At 41.6% G+C, this 22568-nt stretch overlaps 1 protein-coding gene across 1 annotated transcript in view; it reads left to right on the top strand.

Annotated features, from left to right (window-relative positions):
- Positions 1-584: 584 nt before the first annotated feature.
- The window catches only part of shank1 (SH3 and multiple ankyrin repeat domains 1), a gene marked incomplete at both ends in the record, with an annotated part of 45496 nt that continues 23512 nt past the window's right edge, over positions 585-22568 (top strand). Inside the window, 12 exons of the mRNA XM_079176768.1 lie at positions 585-1097; positions 11292-11495; positions 12265-12336; positions 12618-12726; positions 14804-14958; positions 15682-15849; positions 17303-17419; positions 18189-18266; positions 18950-19016; positions 19312-19481; positions 20561-20682; positions 21826-21974. Of these exons, the coding sequence (XP_079032894.1) occupies positions 585-1097; positions 11292-11495; positions 12265-12336; positions 12618-12726; positions 14804-14958; positions 15682-15849; positions 17303-17419; positions 18189-18266; positions 18950-19016; positions 19312-19481; positions 20561-20682; positions 21826-21974 (1924 nt within the window). The remainder of the gene's footprint in view (positions 1098-11291; positions 11496-12264; positions 12337-12617; positions 12727-14803; positions 14959-15681; positions 15850-17302; positions 17420-18188; positions 18267-18949; positions 19017-19311; positions 19482-20560; positions 20683-21825; positions 21975-22568) is intronic.

Below are 22568 nucleotides of genomic sequence, written 5' to 3'. Positions count from 1 at the left end.
GGTTTTATTCTCAAGGTTATGATTTAGAACTCTATAATGCTAGTCTTTACAGTTAGTACACAGTGCTAACTTGCTATTCTGTGCAGTAGTGCCCTCTAAAGTAGTACGTGTCACAGCAGTGCTCTCTGTATAAGCATATTCCAATATAGTGTAATTGTACCCGCCATAGTACTATCGCTCACAGTGAAATACTGATATGCTTCAAGCATCTGAAGGTTCAGTCATCTGCAGGCAAATCTTGAGTGTGACAGTACAGACAGGATGTCTGAATGACTGGCGAGAGTCTGGAAGCTGGAAATGAACGGCGCAAGTGAGTTTATTCATACATGAGGTGTGAGTGTGTCATCATGCAGTGAGGGCTGGAAGGACTGCGTGTCTGTTCACCTAGAGACCAGAGTTTGTTAGAGTGGTGGGGTATGAAGGCCTGATGCAGCCGGGAAAGAAACTTACAGTGGACAAACTTTGTCTGTAGTTTTACTTTGTCTCTCTCTCCATCCCCCCCCCCCCCCCCCCCCCCCCCCCCCCCCACACAGTGCCTCTCTGGGAATGATGGTGTTGCCACAAGTGCCGCCCTCTCTGTCGCCATGACGATGCCGTTCAGCCCCCTGTCCAGCGACGAGGAGCAACAAAGGATGCTGGGAAATAATCGACATCTCTATCCAGGGGCAGAGGACGAGGAGGAGGAGGAGGAAGAGGAGGAGGAGGAAATGGAAGAAGATGGACGTGATGAGGACCAGGAGGAGGAGGAGAACGGAGAGCTGGAAGGGGAGGAGGAAGGCGACGAGGAGGAGATGGTGGAGGAGGTCAGGCGAGGTGGCCTATCGCGGGGGGGCAGGGGTGAGGGACACAGGCCGGCAGGTAAACTGGCCGGAAGGCCCGCCGGGGACAGACAGATTCGGTCAGGGAACCCTGGACACACCACAAACCCCTATTCGTCCAATCCCGGACCCACGCACCAACAGCCAGCCAATCACGTACAGCAGCAGCCGCAGCAGCCGCGGAGAGTGAAGGAGCGCAGCAGCGGCACGACGTCATCTGAGGACACCCACATTGCCATGATGGTGTTCCGCATCGGCATCCCAGACATCAAGCAAACGGTCAGTGCTGTCAGCGCACACTTCACACACATCACAGGAACAAACTCCTGAGAAGTTCACAAACACAGCCACAGCCACGTCTCATTAGTTAAACACACCAGCTTTTCTTTTTTAACACGGTCATGATCAATTACTCCACTTTCACCACTCAAAGAATGAAAGCTTGTTGTAGTTCATATAATTGCATACATGTGCAAACAGGGGTAAACAGGCTCTGTCCAAAGTAACACAAGCTGAAACTCACTAACTCACACCTTATGTCTTGTTTGTTTAAAAGCATAGAAACAATAGTTCGCTGTTTTACGGGGAGTTATGTGCAGGAATGTGTCTTGGCTGCAGAGCTAGGCTAGCTGTTTCCTGCTGCCTCCAGTATTTGTGCTAAGCTAAGCTACCTGGCTGCTGTCTATAGCTTCATATTTACAGTAGAGAGTTGTGAGTGGTGTCGATCCTCTCATCTAACTCAACAATAAAAGTGTGTCCCTAAATATCGAACTATTCCTTTAACATACATTGTGTTAAAACATGCCTGAAGTTCTCAGGGGCCTCTGCTTGACATCATTTCTGTGACCCTGCACAGGATGATTGAGAAATAGGTGAGTGGATGGATTTCCGTGTCTGTGCCCTGGGCCCATCATTTCATAATCTGACCACGACTGTTATGACAGTACGTGTGGTCAGTTCAGTTAAATCCTGCGATGTGCAGTGCTCCAGAAACATTGCAAATCTCCGAGGATTGGGCGTATTACATTGATTAGATTATCCTTCTTTGTCTCTCGCTCTCTCTTTGTCTCACTGCATCACCAGCAGAAAACTGAGAGAAGCGCAAATACTCGTCAGCAAAGTGAAAGATCTGAGAGGGTGAGAGAGACGTTCAAGGTGACCCAGCTCCAGAGAGAAAGAGAGGGAGAGACGGAGCCAAATCAGTATACAAGAGCAATCACAATGAGAACATGCAAGCTATTTGATTTCAGAAACACCACAAGACAGAACGGATTGAGAGAGAGTCAAAGAGAGGGAAGTTGAAGTGAAGGGAGGAAGCTAAAAGAGGGGGAAGCGCTGCCTCTGGCTTAATGTCGCCAAAGAGCTTCTAAATGGTGCGATAAAGCCTGCCGTGAAAAGCCCATTTCGGTGTGACTGGTTTTAAGAGGGCTGTCCAGAATCACGATAGACCGATCTGTCTACTCTTTTCCAGATGTGCAAAAGCCTCCATTAGAAGTTTGTCGTAATCGGCCACACGGGCTGGAGATGTAGCTGCCTCCATGTACAGTACGCCATTCTCCCACTCCCGACAAATCAGGCATGAGATGCCAGACACCCAGTCAATTTTTCCATCTCTGTGCCTTTCTGACGAGTGATCCGTGAAAGTGAATCATCTCAATTGTACCGATAATTGAATTATGAAGAAGCAGGGGATGCAATGGGCTAAGGCTGCATCCAAGTGTGTGTTTTTGTGCAGAAGAGGAAGAGAAGGGAGGATCAGGGATAGAGGAGAGAGTGTGCGTCTTTGCTCATTGACAGATTAAAGCTGAACCAGACTGCCTGTGTGTTCGACAAACAGGAGGCCGTTTTCCTCAGACATTAGCGGTCCGTCCTCTTTCTCTCTTCCATCAAACAATCGTGGCTTCTCTGATGTGTCGGCTTTATAAATCATCAGCAAGAATGAAACGGCAAATTAAATAAATGCATCTGTGAGTGCCTGTGTTTGCTTGTCTATATTTTATATTTACCATCCCAGTGCACTATAAATGCCTCGCTCAACGCTTCTTCCTCCCTCTTGCTGCCGTGTGATTTATTATTGATCTGTGCATGGGTGTATTCAGCTGTGTGTGTGTGTGTGTGTGTGTGTGTGTGTGTGTGTGTGTGTGGATACCCAAGTGTGCTTGATTCAGTGTTTTTAAAACCACCCATAAATAATGCACCACTCCCTATTTCTTCTTACAAATCGGCATCAAAGTTTAATTGTAAAAAGATGGATAAATGGGATTGCTTGGGATGAGAATGCTCACTCAAGCTTGGGGTCAAAAACTCAGATATTGCTTAACAGTCACATGAAGACACAGAGATAGAATGGGGCACACAGACACGGGTGTTTGGAAGAGGAGGCAGAACGAGGTAGAAAGAGGCTGAGACAGAGTAGATAAAAGCACAAAGACGAGGATAGCGATAAAGGTAAACGCAGGTAGACACAGATAGAAGCTGATCAAAGTAGATTGATGTAGGAACCAGGTATCTGAGAAAGGCAGGTGAAAAGAGATAAATGTAGATTGAAAAAGACAGAGTTGGATAGAGACAGATCCAGGAGGATAAAGTGAAGCAGACAGAAATAAATAAAGGTGGAATGAGAATGAAGTACATAGAAATCGGAATAGCGAGAACAGAAAGTGTTAGGTTGCTGATTGATATTGACTTTTTAAGCTGACTTTAAGCACTATTTTATTTTGATTTTTTTTACCCCAAGTACTGTGCTCTGCTCAACATCAATCTAAATTAATTTTAGAAACTAATCCCACAGACATTTAGTATTCATCCCTTAAAAGTTCAATGTGTGATACCTGGCCACATGCTCCAAACATTTAGGGGCAGCATTTCACCTCTACTACTTGTACTACATATCACCTTTAAAGTAAATGTGTAACATCTGTCAAATTTGCATTATAAATTGACTTTGTCAAAAAAAATCAAGTCCCTCCTGGTCTATTCCTGCCATTTCAGATCACTTAACAAAATAAAATACAAATAGCACATTGAAGGACAGGTTCAGTCATTGTAGGAGGATTAATTCACTTTTCTCTCTCTTGAGTCTTTTAACAAGTCTTTTTGATTTCTATGAGTAGAAAAGAGGTGGAAAGGAAATAATCATGAATATGCCTTTTTAAAGCCCAATTAATAATTCAATGCTAAATTAAAAAGAAAAAGTTGTAAGAAATGTCAGAATCTTGTTCATAAGTATACAGTTTGTTCGTCATAATGTCTCTATTTGTTGATTCTCAAGATTGACAAGTAATCACATGAATCAAACCAGCTGGCAGACGTGGAGGACACAGACTTCACAAAGAATGCCAATAATGATCCAATTTGTCAGTCTAGCTGTGCAGTATTTTTAATATGTTTTCCTTTGATCTTTTTGAACTTATTTAAAATTGTTTGTCTTTGGTTCATATGTGTGCATTGAGTAGCTACATAAGCCCACACACAGACAAACATTAACATATGAACGCACTAAAACATGACCTTATCTTCCTGCCAAGATGTAGTGACTCAGTACATATTTTGTTGCTCCCCAAGGTCTTGATAGTTATAACCCACCATCACTCTGACATTTTACTGTCTCGCTCACTCTCTCTCCTGTCCTGACTCAACCTCTTCAGGTCATTTTTCACTTTCCGTCTCGTATTCAGAATAAAAACCCTCTGATCTTCTTTTTTTCCCCACTGGTTCATCTCCTGTCCTCCTCCTCCTCCTTCACTCGCTGGTGTTGGGTAATATCACGTTACACTCCCAGTACATTAGGTTTGTTCTACACGTCAGCTAATTCACCCTCAATAAAAATCTAATTGCTTGTTAATTGTGTTGTAATGAGACGAGGGAGTGACTCTCGAACGCAAATGCAAATGTTATGAATTGAGGGGGGAGGATTTTGAGTGACGTAAGTGACTCACATGCAGTAATGCAGAGACTACACATAAACAGACACTGGTAATTATTTTCTGGCAGAATATATAGCTACATAGCTCTCTGTCAGATGTTTGCCAATCAGGGTCCAATTTGATGCAGTTTGATTACAGATTTACCATCGCCAATGGTCTTTGATACGTCAATTTAAGTCAATGTTCCAGTGGGACTACTGCACATCAGGCGATATTTATACCTAGGATTGTATTTATGGGCTGATATTGAAAACTGATACAAAAATCTGATAATGTTAATCTGCTATGTTTGTTTTGGACAAACCCTAATGTCACTGCAGTGGACAGAAAAAGCAGATAGGCTCATTTTTCTGCATTCATTACGTTTTGTGTGTATTGCAGAATATGTTTGGACATAACAAATGCCCTGTGACATTTGTCAAGAGGTCAGTGTTTGTTACTCTTTCCTGAAACGTTTCCACAGAGGAAACATCTGGTGATTCGTCCTGCCTCCCCTCAGTGGGTCTTACCTTTGCTGCTTTAAAACTCTCTTAACAGATCCGTACAAGCCTATTGGGGCGATCTCTCTCAAGGCACTGTCAATCAAGATGTCACTGCTGGTGCACTTACACAGAGGGCTACAGATTAGTTTGTAATATCAGTCAGCTACATTTGTCAAGAGGAGATTTGGGCCATTGCTAAATGTGGAAAGAATCCGGGGTTTAGTAGTTTGTTTTTGTCGGTCAAGCTAAAATGCGGTTGGATGGATTCTATCATTTCATGCCGCAGAGAGAGAAAGATCAGGGTGATATATAGAAAGTCATTTTGCACAGTTGATGTCTTGTCCCATTTTATCTGCTGAAGGTTAGGGAACGTCTGGCATACCGAAACTGTGTTGAAGAAAACATATTGTACAACCCCCCAGTGTACCCAGTAGGCATCTTTGCAGCTCAAACGATGTCTAGAAATGGAGCTTCATTTGGTCGAAATGTTTTTTGGAGATCCAAGTGACATATTTCAACAGCATTTGAATGACTTTATTACGATAGTGACCTGTTTTGCTACTACTCACAAAGGTATGTGAAGTAATTTAACAGTTTTACTGTATTTACACTCAGTGATGGAAAGTGGCTAAGTCTCTTTACTAAAGTGCAGTGCTGAAGTACAATTTAGAGGTACTAGTATTTCCATTTTATGCCAATTTATACTTCTTTTCCAAACTGTACTTTTTAACCGCACGACATTTATTTGACAGCCATGGTTACTTTGCAGATGATGATTTTTCTACTCGGAGTTAGCTGTGTTAGTGGATCTGCGTACTCTGCACTGATTCTTCCTCTTCCACTGGTGGCTGATGAAAAAGGCACTGGTCCATTAACTCACTTGTGTGCACTCAGCGACAGTCAGACTTGTGTATCACACGCTATTGATATGATTCTGCCACAGCAGGACGTCGAGGCAGTTTTGTTTGGAGGTTTATTGGATTGTCAAACTCGCGTATATGCAGTCAAGTTAGCGTTTGCGTGCCGAGCACATTAACCAGCATGAAACAAATTATGTTTTCTCCACAGTCTGAGTCGTGCAAACTCTGAAGTATAAGCAGCAGCCCCTCAGGCAGAATTTGGTCTCACAAACAATTTGGAAACATGCAAGGACACACACACACACACACCCAAACACAAAAACACACACACAAACACATATATCAGTGCTTACTTAAGATATGTGAACTTCTCAGACTACAAGATGGTGTCCACCTCTCAGCTGGGAAGAGGTTGTATGTTAATGAAAGGGGGAGCTCCAAAGGTGAGCAGAGGGACAGAGATAATAGAGAGGAAAGTATGGGAGGAGAAGAGGAGGGAGTGCAGCATGGGTGAGTGAAAGTGAGAGAAAGACAATGTAGAGAGAACGACGCAGAGCGGGGATGACAGGACTGCTTTAAAGAAATGAATTTGCTTTCTTGAACTGCTGTAGGGGGTGTAAGGACTGGTTGAGAGAGAGGAAGAGAGTGAGATATGGAGAGGAATGGACTTAAATGGTGACATTGCTGACGTGTGTATGTGTGTTTAGTGGGGGGTTATTATTTCCCCATAGAGCTCATTAAAGGCTTCTAGTCCCCCTGCACTTGGCCTGCAGGAAAAGACCAGAGGGACAGAGAGGGAGAGAGATAGACACAGAGAGAGAGAGAGGGGGGAGCGGCTCTTATTTCTGCATAGATCAGTGACAGAGCTGTTCCAGAAAGATGGAGAGAGAGAGAGAGAGAGAGAGAGAGAGAGAGAGAGGGAAGGAGGAAGAAGAATAAGATCGAGATAGGCAGGGAAGATGAAGAGCAGCATGGACAGAGTGAGTGGGTGCATGAGTGGGAAAGTGTGATCACAGCTTCAGGAGACAAGACAGAATTCTGGTCTGCATAATACTAAAACCACAAGAGAAACAGAAGGGCTTAAAGCTGCATTAATATACTGAAAACCATGTAAAGGTTTAGAGTATAAAAGCATTAGTTTTTGTCTTCCTTTTGTTTAATAGACCGTTTTACAGCCGACGTCAACAAACATATGCACGCTTATGTTGGCAACAGGAGAGGCGTTTTGCCCCAGCCATCCAGACGAGTCAGCAAGTTATAAACATTAAATTCAAACTGTTACCAGTATCAAAATGTTTTCCAACAGTAGACTCAAGTTCTACAGGGTCACAACCGTTTCTGTTACAGTTTAACAAGTGACCGCGTTAACTGGTGCCAAATTCATGTCTTTAAGCTGTGTTCTCATAAAAGCCTAACATTTTACTTTGATTAATTTTAAATTTTAAATACATACTTATCTGTGTTTATTATCTACAAGCCAACCGTTTACGTAAGTTACTACGAGTAACTATGCATTTGTAGTCCAATATTCCAATATTTCCCTCTGAGATGTTGTAAACTAGAAGTATAAAGCAGCATAACATTGAAATACTCAAGTAAAGTACAAGTTCCTGAAATCTGTATCTAAGTACAGTATTTGAATAAATATATATAGTTACACTCCACCACTGCTGAGACTGCTGAGACCTGGTCCTGGTTTCAGATTCAGTTTCTTTCTTTGCCACTTGTGCAGGTGCATCATCAACTCAATATGATGTAATGATGATAAACACGCTGAAATAAATGGAAGGTCTTAATATAAATTGTGTCACAAATGATCAGATGGAGAAGCTGAATATACAGTATAAGATATTTCCCATAAAAAGACAAGATTGGAAATAATAATCGAATAATGTTATATTATAGGCTTATAATATATCATTTTTCATCATGTCATTTTTCATCATGAACAACCACTTCTTCTTTTGATAATCAAAGTACATTTAGATGATAATACTTCTGTAATTTTACTTAAGTAGGATTTTGAATGGAGAACTTTTACTTGTGCCTTTTTGTAATGTTACCACTCAGCACTGATCAGCCAGAATACTGTAATGAACAAGCATGAATTTGAAAAAAACATCCGGTGTTTGTGCTTTTATATTCTGTCACTGAAACAATGTTATAATTGTACAAAGACGTTCTACAAACCATCAACTGGGTATTCATTTAGACTTACTAAGCTCTCTGAACAGTAGAGGGCACCACAAACACTCAACTGCTGTGCAACATTTGAGGTTTATAACAAGTTGCAAGGATTTTTAACAAAGCATAGTTTATGCTATTGCATTACTAACAGTACAAACATGTTTGTAATATAGGGTGAAACTGTGTAGCATTCTGAAGATCCTTGTATGACTGTGTGATGAGCCCTAATGGGCCGGCCGGTTACAAGCTGTAGGATCAATCCTATTCCTGGAGGTATACAGATCAATAAGAAGCATGGCTGCCTCAGTAAAACCTCCAACTATCTGAAGCTTCTTAGGACGAAAGCAAAGTCATTAAACACGTTTAAATCTCAATTATTTTCTGATAATTATCAGTGTCGATGATTGTGCAGCTTGACTGTGGGAATATTGCTCCAGCACTCCATCCTTATCCTCCAGATAACTGAATCCCTAACCTTCATTCAGTCCTGCTGTGATTGTGATTAATTTTGGATCGTTTGCCTGCATGCTTTATGGGGACTGTGTGTGTGTGTGTAGGCTAGTGTGTGCATCTTTGTGTGACAGACAGACACACATTTTCATCCTCTTTTACTGTCTTAGTCAAAGTCTTAGACATTCCCCTCCCTTTGACTCCACTCTCTATCACCACGCTGCTGTAACACACACACACACGCACACACGCACGCACACACACACACACACACACACACACACACACACACACACACACACACACACACACACACACACACCAATCCATCCAAACTGATGCACAGGCTCACACACAAGCACATGCACACCCTTCCAGTACCCCATCTCCTAGGGAACACAGGGATGTCTCTATGGCAACAAGCTGCTTGCTCCACTAATGAACCGGTTGCCGTGGCAACCGGGTTGCCTGTGCGCGAACGAAGACACTGAATAAAATAGAGGGAGAAAATGTTATGTTACTCCTCTGCAAAAAAACATAAAACCCTATGCAGGGTTTTTATCTCTTTCTTAATGGGAAACACACGCACACACACACGCACACGCACACACACACACACACACACACGCACACGCACACACACACACACACACACACACACACACACACACACACGTGTGTCTAGTATGTGTATGTATTTAAGCGATTAAGATGAATGATCTGGGTTAGAAGACGTATTGGCCGGAGAGAAGAGCCCATAGAGTGATGCAGTAAGAGGCAGGGATCCTTACAGCTGCATCGGCCAATCATCCTGCTGCTGCCTCAAGGTCAGAGAACAACCCGACTCCACTCTGGGCAGTGAGAGGAAGAGAGAGGTGGAGAGAGGGAGGCAGGAGAGAGAGGGAGGAGAAAGAGAGAGAAAGAGAGGTGCCAAAAACCTTCTGTCAGCCATCTGTGTAGTGAGTAACATCCCACTTTGTTGACTGAGCCTCTGAGCCGTTGTGCATTTGGCCATTCACGACCCCAGCGGAGACACTTAAAGCTGCACCAAATTGCCATTCAAATCTTTTCTGCAGACTGTGGAGCCTGGGAATCTCCAACTTTACTCCGAGGCTGTCTCCCCCTGCTGACTCACAGGGTGAACAGCCCCGGTGTGCAGCAGTCGTAAAGGTTAGAGCCACAGGATTGTCTCTGGGACAGTCAAGACCTGTACGAGGAGTCCAAAGATAGACTTTGGTCACAAAATAATTCATGGGACAGGAAATAAGAAAGATCGTGCGATATACAAAATGTATCATCTTTTTTCCCCAGACTTATTGGGAAACGGTCAGTGTTTGTTTTAGTTGAACCCAGTCGTGCTTCTACAAATTATTCAAATGAAGCCAGTGGTGGAAGATTTTTTAACTTCAAGGTTCTCTAAACGATATTTAGATTAATTCAGCATCAGACAACTACTTGCTTTGTAAATATATTGTGGAGTAATGTCTACCTCTCCCTCTGTGTGTTGTAATCCAAGCCTCTCCAGGCCTCTTAGCGTGTTAGTGCATGTGAATGTGCCCCACTGGGTTAGCTCATGGCCGCTGCTCTGCACTGCGTTAATATGGCGGTTACAGGTGATAATGGCATCCTGAGCAAAGCAGAAGCGTAGCACCCACCCTCCAGTTTCCGCTCAGGTGAACACTGCCAATACAGCAATCAAAATATACATGTAAAAGTCCTACCTTCAAAAATGTTGAATGTAGGGTTGATAGATAACATTTTGGATTCTTAATGATGTTTCAATGTTTTACCGTTGTAGCTGGTGGAGATGGAGAGAGTTTAAAATTAAAGTTATATTTTGAAAATAATGAATACTTCTACCTGTCGGGGCCTTGAACAGTTATTTGAACAAAACCACCTGATACGTTTATAGAGTAAATCTGTTGGAGGACGCAGTGTTTGCTGGTGTATGTCTCCTTTGGTGCTGCCAGCTTGTGAAATGTATTTCTGTGGTTCATTCTGCAACAGAAAGTTCAAAACATTCTAATTTTAGCAGCTTTGCCTTGGGTTACGGTTCATTTTTAATGCACAGATGGTTTGGACACAAAAATATCACAGATCATTTCACCCCTTATGAAGCAGCTTGCAGCCTATTTTAAGAATAATTGTGGATTTTCCACAATTTAGTGTCCTTTCCTTTTTCTTTAGTTTCATTTATGTTCTGTTTTAAAATAATGATTTCCTAACAGTTATTTCTTAATTTAGATTAGATCCGGTTGTTTCTTTCATGGCCTTATCCTCCTTAACATCAGTTCTATAAACTCACTTTCACTGATTGTGGCTATTATTTATAACTTGTCGTTGACTTTGCTTTTGCTGCCTTTTATAGTTGTTACCTGGTTTTAACTGATTATGTTGTCAAAAGTATTTTGTAATCGTAAACCAAAACTGTTTATAAGATTCTTCATATGGTAAGATCTAAATCATTTGTATTCCTTTCCTCATTCCTTTATACGTTTAGAGTATCCCAGTTAACCAATGCTCTATGAACTTAAAGCTGAGCTATATCTCCTTCTGTCTTTCCTGTAGAAATGTTTGCGGTTTAACCCAGAGGCCACGGTGTGGAAGGCCAAGCAGCAGGTGCTGTGCTCCCTGACCGAATCTCTGCGGGACGTCCTGAACTATGGTCTGTTCCAGCCCGCCACGGACGGCCATGATGCCATGTTCCTGGAGGAGGAGAGGCTGCTCAGAGAGTACCCACAGTCCTTTGAGAAAGGGGTACCATATTTGGAGGTACTATTCCAGTCTTCCTTTAACACCGTTTTAAGAATACATAATAGAGAAGTGATGTAGCCTGCATGTCCTCACGTCACTGTTATTCAGTAATGCAATGGTCAGAGTCTGAAGGGATGGCTTCCTCTTTGAAAAGTGTGTTCTTTAGATTAACTTAAATGTCAGCTATTTATACTCTGTAGATTGGACCTATCAACTGAATCCCAACAGAGTCTTGTATATTACAGCATTAAGATCAGCGCAGTAGATCTGGTTCAACTTTGTGTATCACATCATGTGACCAAGGTTTACGAGTAAAAAACAGCAGCACTTTAAGGCAGCTAGACGACATACTGTAAATGCTGCTGGTGTCATCTAAGCTTATAAAAAAACCCTGGCTTATGAATTAAGTTTCAACACGCTTCTTAGAGGAACGTCACAGAACTGTTCAGCTTCCCTGCTCTGTTTAGTGCAACTGCTGCAAACTCCTGCTAATCTCTTATCCAGTCTGTATAGTCACCTTCTTTCATGCCATACTATGACCCAGTGGAGGCTTTAAAGCGTCTTTAAACTGCTGTAAAGCGAGACCATTTCTCTCACATTTCTTGTCTTCAGTGAAGAAGAAGACGGTGTTTGTATAGCAAACCAGATAAAGCTTCTCTGTATAATAAATCTTCAGGCCCCATTTTGTGGATCTAGGCCAAAAAGAGAAAAAGAGAATTAAGGACAAATGCCCTCTGTGTTAGGATTAACTCTTCGTTTCCTTCCCCTTCTCCTCTCTCGGGTTTAGTTTCGATACAAAACCAGGGTGTACAAACAGACCAATCTGGATGAGAAGCAACTGGCCAAACTGCACACTAAGGTATGAAACCCATTTGTCCTGAAGGAGGATCTCTGAAGGGGTTCAACTGCATGTTTCAATCATATAAATGTACTTGCACAGAGTGAGTAAATTTACATCAATACAGTATGCATGTCGGTGTATTTATGCGTGTGTATCTGTGTTTATTTTCCTTTGTTAATTAATCTATACTGTACAATGCGTCAATGTGCTCTACTGCACTGTACCTTGCGTGCACATACAGTATTTCAAAGACAGAGGAGTTCCCTATAATACAGCAGCATGTTTCTCTCTGCATGCAGGCTAGCCTGAAGAAGTTCATGGATTATATTCAAACCAGCGCTGTGGACAAGATGGCCAAGTTCTTAGACAAAGGCCTCGATCCCAACTACCAGGATGCTGACACCGGCGGTAAGGAGTGCTTCACAGGCCGAGGACTCTTCACCTACCCTTTCTTACTGTCTACTATCATCCATCCATCCATCCATCCATCCATCCATCCATCCATCCATCATTACAGACTACTCTCATATTGCAGTCATTTGAAAGTTAAGATCTGAACACGTCAAAATCCTCACATTCATGAGATGAACAAATGGCTTAAAACAAGAAGGATGAAATAGGGTTGACGGTGGTACTGATTTCCCCTGCTGCAGCTCTTTTCATCCATCCATCCATCTAAACACCCACATATTGTCAAATCTCTTCTTTCATCTGTGTCTTTCTATTTATTGAAGTGTTCTGCCCATCAAACAAATAAGCATGCTGGTGGCCAGCAGCTTTGGGACCTGCAGCTCTCCCCCTTTCTCCCCCTTTCTCTCCCTCCGTGTTCTGCCTTCAGCTCTGCAGTATGTTGGTCTAACACTTTGTCAAGGATCTGGGCCAGTGCTGTTTGCAATTTGGTGTCTTTTCTCAGATCCTGTTAGTGCTTAGGGGGCGCAGCAGACTGTTCACTTACAGTCTGGGTGTGCTGCTCTGTGTTGCTCCAGCCGCTGTGGGAGCAAAGTGTCACAACACAAAACACAGCCTGCCATCATGGGTGTGAAACACACTTCCACTTCAGAACACCGGAGGGCAACAGAGAGCCCCCGATGAACCCCACTCACTAACATGCTCCCCTCACCTCACATAGGAAAGACGCCGCAGACACACTCTACACCTGAACATGATACTTGAGGTGGTTATTGCTTTGGACACCAGGGTTTGATTTTGAACCCTGGTTTCTGTGCTTCTGGACACAATTTTTAGGATACCAACAAACCAAGGGTAGAAAATGAATCGATCATTTTAAATCAATTTCATTATGAATTATTTTGCTACAATAACCTTTAATTAAAACAGCTGAGGTTTAATGTAAAACTCACTCAGTCCACGTGTTTAAAATAGCTGTTCAATCAAAATCTACAAAAGAATGTCACAGCTTCAAATGGTTTCCTCTGTTCTTGTGGCTGTGTCAAGGTGTTCTGACAGTTAGTCTATGAACTCTTAGGTCGAAGGTATTAGGCCTGCGCAAAGAAGCGATCAAAAGACTGGATGTAGACACTTTTCTTTTTTACATTTTGCCTGTCTGTCACTCTGAAACGTTTCTTCATGCTTTTCCACCCAGGCTCACACTGAGTCTTTAATAGGACATCAAAAGATTCCACCATATTCAGAGTGGCTCCTGTCAGCGGGGTTCACTTCCATCTCTGCCAAGGGAACTGTTTAATGGGCATTCCCTGAGTCGTCCCGACATGGTAACTTCAGAGGAAGTGCAGTAAAAACATTCCCCCAAATTGTTTGTACCGTAGCTCTACAGAAGCTGTTCGAGGATAAAAGCCCTCAGTCGTTTCCCTCTTTGCCAACAACTCTCTTGTCTCCATGGCAGCCAGTGCTCTGTACCCTGTTTTTACTGGGAACACTTTGAATGCTTTTATTCCTTTTCATGCTATTGAACCTTATTACTGGCGAAGTTCAAGCGTGTTAAGTGAGGTTAAAAGTGTGATACGGCATTGGTTTCATTTTGAAATAATCTTATTGAGTTTGCTTTATTTGATGCCAGCATAATTGGCAAAGTGTAGCAAGAATCAGTCGGAAACACAGCTTTAGTTTTCACTTGGAAGCTACCGCTGCTACCATAGGATGAAACCTGAAAGAGATGCAATCTGTAGAGAAGCTTGTATTTTGCATTACATCTTAGCAGAAGTGAATTTGAACATTTGTGGGAAACTTTACAGTTGGCTGAATTGTCTCAGGGTGTGTAGTGTAACCTGGAAATGATTTATAAAGGACAAAGCTGCAGGTGTTCAAGATTATAAACTCAAAGCAAGAGAGGAAGAGTTTGAGGGCAAATAGTTGAAATGTATTGCTGAAACATGTTTCCCACTGAGTATTCCAGCAGCCCCCTGGGAGCAAACAATCTGGCCAGTGTTGTACAAATAATTTGACTTTCAAACCAATCCTTCTGACCATTAAAAACTCTATTTGAATCTGTGTGTGTGTCCGCCAGAGACTGCTCTGTCCTTGGCGGTGCAGTGTGAGCCGGGTGGAGGTGAGGCTATCCGGGTCCTGGTGGAGGGAGGTGCTCACATTGACTTCCGCGCCAAAGATGGACTCACACCCGTACACAAAGCTGTGCGAGGCCACCGCCATACAGCCCTTCTGGTAAACATACACACGTTGTTGTCCTTTTATAGAAATGGTGTTTACAGGTAATGAGTTTTCATTGTCACGCCATAAAAGGCAAAAAAAACCTACACCAGCGTATGTACCTGCAAGATGGATACTTGCCCTGAAACTCATGCAGTGTTATCTTCATTTATGTTACTGTATAAGCAAACAAGAGGACTAATAAACAGACCCTCCCACGCAGCAATTAACACCCAACCACACCCACAATGCACATGAACAAAACAATCTATTATTCTATTCAACCAAAGAGAAAAAAAGATGTGCAGCACATTTGCATTTTAGGCATTTGTCCATAACTTTAGCTCCCATATCGCCAAGAAGACAAGCACCTGTGGAGGAAAAACTCATTCAGAGGGAGATAATTGCATGTGTTACATTGCCAGTCCATATTTTCCTCAAAGAAAAGAAACAACTGCTAAACTGCACAAAGATTTACTGCAGACTCTGATTTAATGCTTAATGCTGTCTAGCCTGAGGTGTTGCATGACCTCTCGGAACCCCCGGCTATGTGTTCCCATTCTGATTAAAAATACCATGAATATTCTTCAGCTTGAAGTTGGAAACCACCTTAAGATATTTCTCCCTGATAACTTTTTATTTTATACTTTGTTATTCTCCATTATTGTTATCATTACTGCCAGCATTCGAGAATAAAGAGGGTACAGAGGGTTCACTTTCTCTGCTGTCTTTCTGCAGGTCCTGCTGTCTCTGGGTGCGTCCCCGGACTATAAGGACCGGCGAGGGCTGACGCCGCTCTACCACACTGTGCTGACAGGGGGGGACACCTCCTGCTGCGAAACACTGCTTTACCACCACGCCAAACTAGGCATCAGGGACGAGAACGGCTGGGACGAGACACATCAGGTACCTGTGCATTATTTGGCATCTTTAAAAAGCGTTTTTTTCTGAGATTTTGGATAAATCAATTTAAGAGAATATGACCGCAAACACAGAAAGTATTTAACTAGGTTTAATTTGTTCTTGCTGTGCGTACAGTTAATTCTACACTAAATCAACAGCAAAACTTTTGTTAGAGGATGCTCGAGGCAAAATCTTTCAATCTAATGGGGTCAGTGGCCTAACTTATGTCTGTTTGGGGGGGTTGTGATCTGAAAGCACTAAAAAGAAGTGCCTTGGGGTGTTTGGGTTGTTTGTATTGCACAAGTGTACATGCATCCTATTTGTAATGTACCCGTGTACTCTGTGTTCCAGTGTCTGTGCATGTACAGCCTCTGTGTCTACGTCAAATACCATTCATGCCATGAAACACTACACCTCTCGTCATTTATCTCGGACACCTTTCACCCTTCATCCCACCCGCCTTGCTTCTGTGGCCTCATATTCCCGCAGTGAAGTGGACAGGAAAAATCAAGGTATCAGCCTCTTCCTCTCACTGTGATCCCCCACACGTCATCAGCATCTGTCTCTTTAGCTCTCCTACCACTCGTGGCCTCCATCTTATTCTGTGTGTGTGTTGAGTGGGATTTGACTAGCATTGATAATGATAATCTTCTTTGGATTGGTTCCACCATAAGCCTTTTTGAGTTGAGCTTTTTCCGTTTCATTTGGATAAACTGTATATAATACTGAAGCAACCAACTAAGCCCAGTGATATTGCACTTCATGGTTTCCCTATGAACGAAAATAATGGATGAGATGTTTTCTGAATTAATTATTTTGTTATATGGTGTTCATTGTCAAAGTTGTGTTCCTTATCACAGGATGAAAGGGTGAAGTCTTCATTCTTTGAAAGAAGTAGTCCACATATTGTATGATTTGTATTGATTTAAATCCATTAAATCCAGTTATTGACCTAAAATAAGTTCAAGTGTCCAATGGAGAGCTCCCAGCCACTCTGATAGGAGTATTTAATGTGGCCATGGCATAATTGATACATGAACATAAATTGACTAAATAATAACAACAAGTATACCGTCTTGATTTCCACTGTCTGATGTTGCTGTTTGTGTGTGTGTCCATTTGATGATGGTTGTACAGTTGTTATCATTGGATCTCACTTTTGTTCTCCCTCTGTGTTCTCGCCCTCTGCGTTTGGAGGTGGTGTTAATTAAATGTGGTGTCACTTATTAATAACCGTCACCTTGTTCCTCTCTCTCTCTTTGTCACTGTCTATTCTTCATCTTTGTCTCCTTCTCCGCCTCTCTGTTCTCTTTATCAAACAACCACATAAATCCTTATTTTTTTACTCTTCGGTACATTTAATTTTTATTTTCTTAACAAACTCTTTGCCTTTTCCACATGTACCTCTCCTCCTCTCTTTCCATCGCTCCTCCACAATCTGTTCATCCTCTCTCAGGCCTGTCAGCATGGTAACTCGCAGCATCTGGAGCACCTCCTCTTCTATGGTGCGGATTCTTCCTCCCAGAATGCCTCTGGAAACACTGCCTTGCACATCTGCGCTTTGTACAACAAGGTAGACAAACCTCATACAGAATAAATGTAGACAAACCTCATACAGAATAAATGTCAGCTCCTATAGAGTAGAGAAAATGAAACACCTGAAATCTTTGAACGTGCAGTGCAACAAAGGGAAAGCCACATAAATGCTCTTTATCTTTGCTCTATAAATATTAAAGGAATACACAAGCCAAATCACCATTTGTTTATTAATTACTAACTCTGTTTTACCTTGAATTCTTGAAGAAAACACATTTTCTCTCATGCCTCCACAGTAAATGGTGAATACACAAACCAAGAAAAGTGTTGATGAATTCAAATAATTGTGGGCCGCGTTTAACAACAGCCAAATGATATGAAAACATCTGTTTACAAACTCTCACTCAACTCGTGCAGTAAAAGCCAAGTCTTTATTTAAAATCATCAAGACTTTTCTCATTTTTTGTATTCTTCACCAGAAAAACAACATTTTCTTCAGGAATTTAAGGTAACAAGGGTTAGTAATTGAAAAACAAATGCTCAATTTCTGGGTTTAGTATTCCTTTAAGCTGAATCTGTATATGTTCATTTAACTTGATTAAGTGTGAATAATTGTTTACATATTTTTCAACATATTTGTAGCATCATAGCACAAGAAAATGCCCACAATGTAAAAGGAAGGCAATCCTGCTTTCTAAAGCCACTACACACACATGTGATCACATCACATGCATTTCTACATTAAGCAGTAATTATACAATTCATATTTTTGATTAATGTAAACTAATCAGTGCTGTTTGTTGCAGGAAAGCTGTTCACGAATTCTGCTCTATCGGGGAGCAAATAAAGACACAAAGAACAACAATGGGCAGACCCCCTTTCAGGTAGCGGCTGAGTGCTTGGCTGGGTAATTACGCATGTAGGGTGGTTGTATGGTTGAGTGTCTTATTAAGTTAATGTAGAAGAAAGTGCCAGGGCCTAATTTCACTTTAAACCATTATTGTGCTTTGATGCACACAGAGGTCCCAGGCGGCAAGATTGTGTGTGACCCCTTAATCTAAATATATTAACTCTGTCAGTGCAGAAAAAGCCAGCTGAGACAATCTGTTGTGTTTGTGTGTGCGGGAGAGAAAGCAAGAGGAGACAGCAGGGAGAAAGCATTGGAATTTGCCGGATTGTGTGCTGACCTGTGTAGTTTGTAAAACTAAAAGTATAAAAGTATTTGTGCGATGGTGGAAATAATACAGACATATGGTCTCACACAAGAGTACCTATATGTGTTTGCTGTATTATCATTTTTCAAGAAAATAGCCAACCCATGTCCTATGTAAATGTTATTTTAAACAAGCTATCAGGCCATGAATTTTGATTTTCATCACTTGTTAATTTGCCCTTAGAGGCTTAGAGTTTAGAGCATGTTGAAACTACAGAAGATAGTAAAAGCACCCATGTAGATGCCTACTGTAACTACAAGAGAACTAGTAAACAGTTTGGTCTACCATTACATTTTGTGCATTCAGTTGCCATGTAACTGTATCCAAAAAGATTGCATGTGTGTTTTTACCAGGTGGCGGTTGTGTCCGGCCATTTTGAGCTGGGAGAAATCATCAAAAACCACCGGGATACAGATGTGGGTGAGTAACGGAGGCTTGGGTATGTGTAGTGTCCTGTAATGTTCGACACTTTGTTAATCTGAAATCATACATTGGATTTCACAATCGGAATTAGGCTTTGAATCAACAAGTTAAAGGGAGCATCAATGAAAAATAGAATATAAGGACTCTAGTCTAGCATCACAACAGTGGTTGGAATTGAAATGATAAAGAAAAATAGATTATGAAACTGTGCAAAATATGAGTAGTAAAAAAGAAAACAAATCTGAAATACTGTTAAATAATAATAATGTTCACCTCACTCCTCACATTCCAGTTCCCTTTGTGGAGTCTCCAAAGTACGCCCCCCAGAGGCGGGAGAGCACCCGTACTCTGACAATACCCCACCCTCACCCTTTCCTCCGGGCCAACAGTGACAGCAGCATGAACTTGCCAGACTGGATGGCAGTGCCCAACGCCCCAGGGACCAACATCGTCTCTGTGCAGGTTTGTGTGTGTGTGAGTGTGAGTGTGTGAAAGAATGTTCAAAGTTTTCTTGACACTGGAAACAGCAGACTCAATCAGATGCAATCTCACCCCAAAGTCGATTTAGTGGTTGTTCTTTCATATGGAGCACACAGTCGTCATCAGCAGATTGGGTTTGCCTTAAATGTAGATGTTGAAACCAGCTGATCCTGAGCACCTGAAGGACGCCTCATCCATGTTGAATTTCCAAGTGTTCTGGAGCTTTTGACCGCTAAAAATAATTTTGAGTTACTCCCCAATGGATACCTAACATTATTACACAAATAATGTTTGATTGGATTTGATTGACTTCAGAAGTCTTCTCAAAAAGTATGTATTTTCCTAACTTGCATTTCAATATGATTGACGTACTATACTTAACAGCTTAGAGAAATGGTTGATACTCAGATAATGGATTTTATCCATTGGAATACAACATTTGAATGGACATCATACAAAGTAATGGATGGCTTTTATCAACATCTAGTGGTGAACAACACTCATTGCAGCAACTTATATCTTGCTTTCGTGCATCTGTGTTCATGTGTTTTAGTTATGGCCAATGTAGCAAATAAGTGATCATGCTGAGTAATAGCCCATAAACATACACCGTGAAATAAATCGACATAGTTTATGAGGCATTTTATTACATTACATTGCATGCATTTCATTATATTTATCATTTTGTGATTGTTGATCTTATATGTAAACACAATGAGCTCTTGAAGGCACAGTCAGTGGCATTAGGAGGGTTTTTATAGATAATCAAAGATATGGAAGTCAGAAAAAAATGTTAAGTTGTCAGAGCGACAGAGAAGAAGATACTGTAGTTAATACAAAGAAGTTAGTTTCAGTAATCATTAAATAATACAGAAACCTGAAATATAAAAAAACATAAACAATATCCAAAAATCAACTCCATTGAGCACAACTTATATCATACAGGGTGCAGCTGCAATCATATGAAATTATCACATTGATTCTGTCATACTGTTAGCATCTTTCATGAACTATGTTTTCTCCCCTTTCTCTCCCTTCATCTCCCCGTCCGTCCCTCTCAGGGCTACAAGCATACAGGAACCCTGCGGAGCTCCAGCAGTCCCAGAGGGGCGAGGACGCGTTCTCCATCCCGAGGAAGGATCGGAGACAAGGAGGATCGGAGCAGGCAGAGTCGGAGACAGGGGTGCGTGGCAAAAGCTGACATCTGAGAAAAAGAACCTCTCTTCCACTTTTCTAACTTTGGAATATTGTAGGTTCATCTAGGCTGGTTAAAGGGATAGTACAGATTGTGTGTAGTGGTGTTGTATCAGGTACTTTATTTAATTAAATTCATTTTATTTTAAAGGGACCACGTACAGTATAAAACATAAATGTCACCATTTGATACAGCGTACCAGATTATAACTTTAAGCTTATTGGCATCTGCAGTCCCTTGGCTCTTATTCATAGTCAGTGTACAGTAGATCACAGTCGCCATGCCCCCAGCTTGGAGAAACAGACAAGAGTACCAGCGCAGAAGCAAAGCAATGTACTTTTGATATATTTACATTTTACACCGCTTTACCTTGCCGTCAGACAGCCCTTTTTGACAGTATATCCACCTAAGCACTCTTCAAAGCCAATAGACTCCTTTGACAAAAACATTTCTATCTTGCACTGCAATGTACAAACGTACCCTTACTCCTGTCTGCTTCTCCAAACTGGGGTTTGCTGACCGCCATGCACTGACTATGGATAAGTACCTCATACAACACCTCTTCAAACCCCCACTTCAAGTACTTTTGAGACTTTCCACTGGATGTCTATGTCCCAAAAGATCCCTTAAAATGCGTTAAAGTGAATTACCTGAGTCAAGGCCTTAAAGGGTCGTAACAGTGATTCAAGTTTTAGTCTAAAATATGGTTTCTTCTTTGGTCTTCAAATGTTTTTTTTTCTTGTAGGATCTTGTAGGATTGGGTTAACAAAAATCTCAGGCTGACTTATAAAAAGTTTTTATTATATATTTAATTTGTGTTATTATGTATTATTTATTTTGTTATAATTTTGTTTTTATTTTGTATGTATTACTTCTGATAAGGGGAATTCAATATCTGATGTGTGAGTGTACAAAGTTCATAAATGAAACCACTAAAATGTGACCTGATAGAAAATCCTGACTGTTCAAGCACATTTTGGATGACTGGCTAAAATCCTCAAATTTCCAGTTACCTTTCTCTCTCTCTCAAAAAAAAAGAGAAGATGTATATATTGTATTCAGTAATTTAGTCCTATACCTTTAGGGAGCTTTGAGTTTTAAACTTCAGTCTTCCTGCTTCCTACCACCCAGGCCTGCTCCTGCCAGCGCAGCTGCACAAACCGCAGGTCAGCGAAGGCGGCTCTACAGCGCTGTCCCGGGACGAGTCTTTGTAGCTACTCGATCACACTCTGCCCAGGGAGAGCGAGAAATCAGCTTCAGTAAAGGAGACAGGGTCAAAGGTGAGTATGTGCATTTTCATGTCACGATACACAATATGTGTGTGTGTGTGTGTGTATATGTGCTGGAGCATAATACTGCTTTTTGTCTTCCATGTGAGTCCAAAGTGATTTTGTAGTTGGGAGTCAGTGTTTGTGAGGCTGTTTACACCTGGTAGTCTAATCTCCACATGAATCAGACTCACAGCTTTGACATCCACACACTTGTAAAAGTTAATTTAATGCACATTCAGAAACATGCAAAGCAGCATCACAGACACTTTTTAAAAGATGTTAATGTATCAAAAGGTTGCAGAAGCCCTCTCTGTTTATGGCTCTGGCATAGCATATACTGTAGGTCCTTATAAAATAAGAGCTGCTGACTGCAGGGGTCTAACAATTGAGATTTAATTGCAGTTTTTAAGCTAAAATCATTTATCTAACTGATCAAATATTTTCAACACAAGTGGGATGCTGCATTAATTTAGTAATCCACTGACCACAACACCATAGCAACACTATAGCCAATACTATCATCCAAAAGAAACACGGCCCAGTTGTACAATTGGTCTATAAAGGTATTGTGGCAAACGTCTTACCAAACAAATGCCTACTACA

This window comes from Pholis gunnellus, assembly GCF_910591455.1.
Source record: "Pholis gunnellus genome assembly, chromosome: 17".
In the NCBI taxonomy this organism is placed as follows: domain Eukaryota; kingdom Metazoa; phylum Chordata; class Actinopteri; order Perciformes; family Pholidae; genus Pholis; species Pholis gunnellus.
Note: the sequence above shows the minus strand (reverse complement) of the source record. Positions and strands in the feature narration are given on the sequence as shown.